The sequence below is a fragment of the Xiphias gladius genome, chromosome 15 (genome assembly GCF_016859285.1).
Source record: "Xiphias gladius isolate SHS-SW01 ecotype Sanya breed wild chromosome 15, ASM1685928v1, whole genome shotgun sequence".
In the NCBI taxonomy this organism is placed as follows: domain Eukaryota; kingdom Metazoa; phylum Chordata; class Actinopteri; order Istiophoriformes; family Xiphiidae; genus Xiphias; species Xiphias gladius.
The window spans coordinates 6,512,546-6,518,317 of NC_053414.1; the positions used below are offsets into that span (position 1 = coordinate 6,512,546).

The 5,772-nt window shown below is 39.5% G+C and overlaps 1 protein-coding gene across 1 annotated transcript in view; it reads right to left on the bottom strand.

The window, feature by feature from the left end:
- The window catches only part of LOC120800371 (voltage-dependent T-type calcium channel subunit alpha-1I-like), a 218,364-nt gene extending 212,870 nt beyond the window's left edge, over nt 1-5,494 (bottom strand). Inside the window, exon 1 of the mRNA XM_040146439.1 lies at nt 5,398-5,494. Within this exon, the coding sequence (XP_040002373.1) occupies nt 5,398-5,404 (7 nt within the window). The 5' untranslated portion in view covers nt 5,405-5,494. The remainder of the gene's footprint in view (nt 1-5,397) is intronic.
- Nucleotides 5,495-5,772: the final 278 nt, after the last annotated feature.

The following is a 5,772-nucleotide window of genomic DNA, read 5'->3' on the forward strand; positions in this document are numbered from 1 at the left end:
TCTTATTTCAAATCACTGTAACTATTGCATATATACTCGGTACATACACTTGGTCTTGCTCAACATGTGTTCACGTGAATCTACAACTGGTTATGTATTGTATCAAGGGAAAAAAAAAAAAAAAAACAGAAATAATAATTTCAGTGTCCCTTCCGCCCATATGACATCTGAGCAGAGGGGTTGAAAGCCGATAATCCAACAGTTAATTCACCAGGTGCTGAGTTTTTTTTTGTTATATAAAACCAATTTTGTCTGTCTGGGGACTAAAACTTCCAACTCCTTGGCATTTCAACACAGTCCGCAGCTTCTCCCCTGCCTACTAGCATTTTAAAACGCACAACAACGAGGGGCAGCAGGGCCGCACGGGTGGCTCACCTGGTTAAGCGTGTACCATCAAGGCTGAGCCCCTTACCGTGGAGGCCTGGGTTTGAATCCTGCCTGGGCGTTTTGCTGCATGTCGTCCCCTCTCTCTCCCTTGATTTTCCAGTCTCTCTACACTGCCACTGTCAATGAAGCTTTAACTGCCCCAAAAAAAAAAAAAAAAATAATCTTTAACAATGAAGGGCAGTGAATTATGAGCAAACACTGGCAGTTGAAAACATATTACACTCCACAGCCAGCGAAGCAAATGACATAGCTGGGGATTGCGCCAAAAATCTGTCTACTGTTGTAATTCCTATCGTGTTTGCCAATAGAGGTCGACAGAAGAGAGACTGACTACTCATTGCAAATTTATATGGTGATTTCGTCAGATTTTGAAAACATAAAAAAGTGAACACAGACTTCCACTCTGTATCATGCAATAACTTCATTATCACAAATCGGATAAACATGTAGGAAATATTACAGGAGGCCTAAAAGTAGCATCTTACCATTGTAATAGCACAACAGCCATAAACTGTTTCTTATGTCTATGAAATTTATCTTTTCTTATTTATCATAGAAGTGGATTGTTTATGGTTTCAAAGTTAGACCATATCCAAAAACACAGAATTCATCTGGAGTTTTAATTTGTGGTGGCATTTTTCCATCAAGACCAAACTAAGGGCAACAAAAACCCCTTGCAAGTTATTAACCAACAGTACTGTATCAGCACACTCAGGCACGTCAAGTCTTTCTCCCCTTCTTTATCTCACACGCAGCCACTCACAGAAACACACAGAGAAGCACAGCAGCGGTGACAGCATGGTTTATCAAACTCTTATTGGATTTCACCTTGTTCCCCGCCACTGCAAACAGAACAAGGAAGGTCAAGCGGCCTTAGAGACACTGGTGAGCAATCCCACTCAGGAGGCGGAGCGGTCGTTGTGCAGCTCGGTCACGTTCCTGCTGTCCGCTCAATGCCCACTTGTCTCTTTTCACATCAGGTCCCCATACATACCAGTGACGGACCAAAGGGGAAAAAAAAGAAGAAGGTAGACCACTGAAATATGGCACGCAGCATGACACGGTAGAACGCACCCTCATTGATTTTTATTCTAAGCATTCTGCGCACATGCTTGTCCAGGGCAAACTTACAAGGATACCAACAGTAGAATAAGCTGAAACCAACTGGTGGCAAGGGCTTTGAAGGTCTAAGTTACACCATCCAGATAAAAAAAAAAAAAAAAAAAAAGATGTCACAAAATCTCTCAGTGCCACTAGAATACTGATACAGAAGTTCTATAGTTGCGGAAAAAAGGTACAGGAGTCGTTTCCAGTCGACACAGAAGCAGAGGACATGGTTGTTGAGAGCATTCAACCGTGTTAAAGTGTAAAGATTTGGTATTTCTCTACAACAAACCTGTATAGATCCACTGATCCAATGCAGGTCTGACACTATCTTTATGCTTCTGCCCCAGGTATCTTAGGCTCAGAGGTTTTTTCCAACTAATAAATTAGTCATCAATCAGCACAAAACTAGACCTATCAGGAACACTGAGAAAAATGTCAGAAAAAAAAATCTGAGATATGGGCAGCGATTCTGGCTAGGTAGAACTTGCAGAAACACACATAAGCTCTCCGAATGGAATATAAATCATAATTGCCTCACCTTGTACATAAAATGACACAGTTGTAAACAACGTTGAAGTGCACACATGGTATACACGTGTAAACACGCACGGATAGTAAATCTTAAGGATTTTTTCTGAACAGGTTATTTAGAAATAGTCATATATCATATTCAGTATCATCATATAATTTATGTTCTATTTTTTCTCTTTCTATATCACAATGGCATTGGATAGCTTTTGAAGCGTTGCATAGTAGTTGCTACTGAGAAAAGTGGGCTAAATGAAAGGAGGATGACATCCTTGGCAGTTTGTTTAATTCAGGGGAATGGAGACAGCCAGCCAGTTAATTTGGACCAAGATTTGTGCAAGCTTCATTTGATAAGCTTAATATTAATCAAGGTTAATTTTTAAAAATCAAAGGAAAGACATTTGGCATCAACTACAATGTCAGAAAACATAGTCATTCATGCCTACGTTATTTTCATAATACTATGACAAAATTGTAAATCAAAGTCATTTGTGGGGATGATTTCATGACGTGAAATACTGGATATCAATCAACTTTGCACTGCACACACACACACGTAAAGTATTCCAGTCCCGAACAGTGAAGTGCTGAATACACATAAAGAATGGCCCCCTGAGGAGAAGTCCTAGCTGCGGTCTGTCCTCTACTAGGTCACCCTTTCACCTTGTGGCTATGTGGCTACTACACTCTGTCGGTCTGAGAGCTCAACTCGACAAGGCTTTTATCACTGAGGCCACTTCAAAACGTCACCTTGAGGGACCAAGCATTCACTAAATGCAAGGTTTCACAAGACTCCTCTGTTGTTAAGTATCTTTAAGTAGGGTGTTGTACTGTAGTAGAGGGCCTGTTCAGCCAAGTTATCGATTAAAAAAATTAAATTGAACACCAACTTATAATACAGAGAGGGATTTTTTTTTTTTTTTTTTTTTTTTAACCTGGAAGGGTTCAGCACTCTCCATGGTGACAGATGTTGACTGTTGCTCGCCTGAAGGGGCCACTGAACAGCCTCAGCCGGGGGATCTCTGCAGACGAGCCTGTTGATGTTCCATTTCAACTCACTTCTTGTGGTTCTGTGTCAGAGTGACCTTGATGTGGAAGTAAACTGTCCTCAACAAAAGGGCCTATTCATGTCATAAAGAAAAAGAAAAGAAAATGGAATGAGGAAACACGTAGACATGGGTCAAAGACGCCGCATGGGTGGTGTTTATGGCGACAAAAAAACCCCTCCCACAGGAAACGATGCATGCATTAAGCTCAGGTAAGGTATCAATCACAAAAAAAATGACTTCCTAATGTCGTTACCTTTCTGGCACTTAACATATTGCCCCAGGGCCATTTATGTATTCCAAACCACACTGAGAACCTTTTTCCTTGACAAAGTACGAATGGGATTCGCCGCATATGATATGATCAGTCAAAATATACACTATTTCCAATGCCGTCTTGACTGAAAATCAATGACCACCACAAGGACGATTAAGTCCCCAAAAAAAAGCTTATGCACACACATCAGTGCTTTAAAGGTCAGCTATCACTCTCAAATACTGCAGTCAAACCACAGAGCAGAGCACAATTATGCACTATTCCTGGCACAAAGAAGCAATACAGATATTTGGTCTAAAATGTAGTGGTTAAGTGGTTGGAGTGTAAAAGCTACCTAAAGCTCCATGGCTTTATGGTGTAAGGTCGCTTCGGTAGTCATCCTCACTTCTCTGTCTCTTCACTCTGTTTTATTTAAGCTGCCGAAGACAGAAGGCAGCGGGTGATGAGAGAAAAAGAGGAAAAGGAATTAGGGGAGAAAGGAATTATTGAGACAGAGTACTATATACCAAAACGATACCTTTGAGTATTTTCAAGTTGGTACGTGTCCAAGACTTTCTCTGATCTTAGCCTTCCCTAATAGAATTTGAAATTAATCACACTTTACAGGTGCAGTATTTAAGGTAGAAACTCCTCCAGTGACCTACCACAAAACGGATCCCGCTGAAATGTCACTTTTCAATGATATCCACAGGTGTAATAGATGTAAGTTAATTTCATATGTCATTTATTTTTATTGATTACCTAAGACTTTTGAAATGCTTAGGGGCTACATCCTCTATCCATTCCCTTGGATGTAATATATCTCTTCTTTTTCGTCATTCCCTCCTTCTTTTCCTATCATCACCCTACATCGTTGTAATCTCTAATCCCCTCATCGATATGCAGAGAAGGAAAGAAAAGATAGTTTTTTTTTAAAAAGACACTGAGATATGCAGCTCCAGAGGGAAAGAGAAAGAAGAGAAAAAAGAAGCACCACAGTGATAAAAGACATTATACAAAAGCAACAACAAAAAAATTATAATTTGTGTAAGTAAGACAAAAAAGAAAACAAGATTCCAACAAGCTTTTCTGTGAAAAAGAAATGTTATGGTCAAAGGTTCATGTCATATATTCATGCCATATAAAGTATTTGCATGTAACTATGCTTCAGAGGCAGGAGAAAACAAAAAGAGAGGAAGCCAACACATGTCAGTGTATACATGTGTCAAGGGACATTATATCAGACTTAAACATACAACACTCCCACGCATTGATGATCGGCATTTAGCATAACCGGGCTACGTCAAATGTCTTCCATGTAAAACTACATTCACGCCTCGTGTCAAGCCGAGTGGAAAGCCCAGCAGACATTTTCAGGAAAAGTTGAACTCAGAGATCAGGATAAAATGGACAGTAGAACAGATCATTCTCAACCTCATCCAAGTCACACAGGTGACACTTTCTGTCCTCCTCTTGGACTGAATGAAAATGTCCTTTTCCCACAGGCGGAGACAGGTATACCAGATCTTAAATGACAGTTAAGATCAGTTAAGACCTCTGAGCTCTGCAGGTACAAAGATACTGCACTAAATCATTTTTAAATTTTGTCACATGTGTAAGAAGTGGTTTATTTATTTTCTAATTGGTCTAAAAAAAAAAAAAAATCGAGTCCTGCCCTAATTATACATTAATTTATTTGCTCTATAGTATGATAAGCTCGTCCAATACAAGCTTTTAAGAATATTTATGCATAAAAAAACCTTACTCTCTATAAGTAGTAGCACGACACTGATAAAGTGAGCTTAAGCTACAACAGCACCACCCTTCATAATGTACAGTGGAGTAAAATCGGTCTCACGCAACAGAAAAGCTGCACTGCTACTTCACAGCTGTACAGTGGCGAGTTACACTTTCAGGCTGTGTTTTAGGCTAACCATCTCGGGTACAGCTAGCTAGTAGTTGGTAGCATTTCCGGGCCTTTAGCTATATATGTAAAGTAGCTGCCTACACTGACAACCTTTGAAGATAATGCACATCGCATAAACAGTATGTTTTTTTTTTTTCTTACTTTACCTTTCATAGTTTCCCCTCTACTTGAAGGCTGCCAGATAGTTAGCTAGCTAACCTCTTCAAGTCTGAAAAACGTTTGACGGCTCCATCGCCTTTTGCACTGCGGGAGTGTCTTGAAGACGCCAGCGTAAAAACACAATTTAAACTGTTGAGGGCAGAAAACTGATATTTAATTTTTTTTTATTTTTTATTTATTTATTTATATCAACCGGACTCATTGAACATTATAAAAGAAATGGACACAGAGGAAGACCAAATCCACAAGGGGGGAGTAATGCGACAACCAGGATGTCAATTTCCGCAAAGAAGAAGAGTTTTGTGTTTGTTTGTTTTGTTTTGTTCTTTGTTTTTTTTCTTTTTTTTTTTTTTTATCTTGAC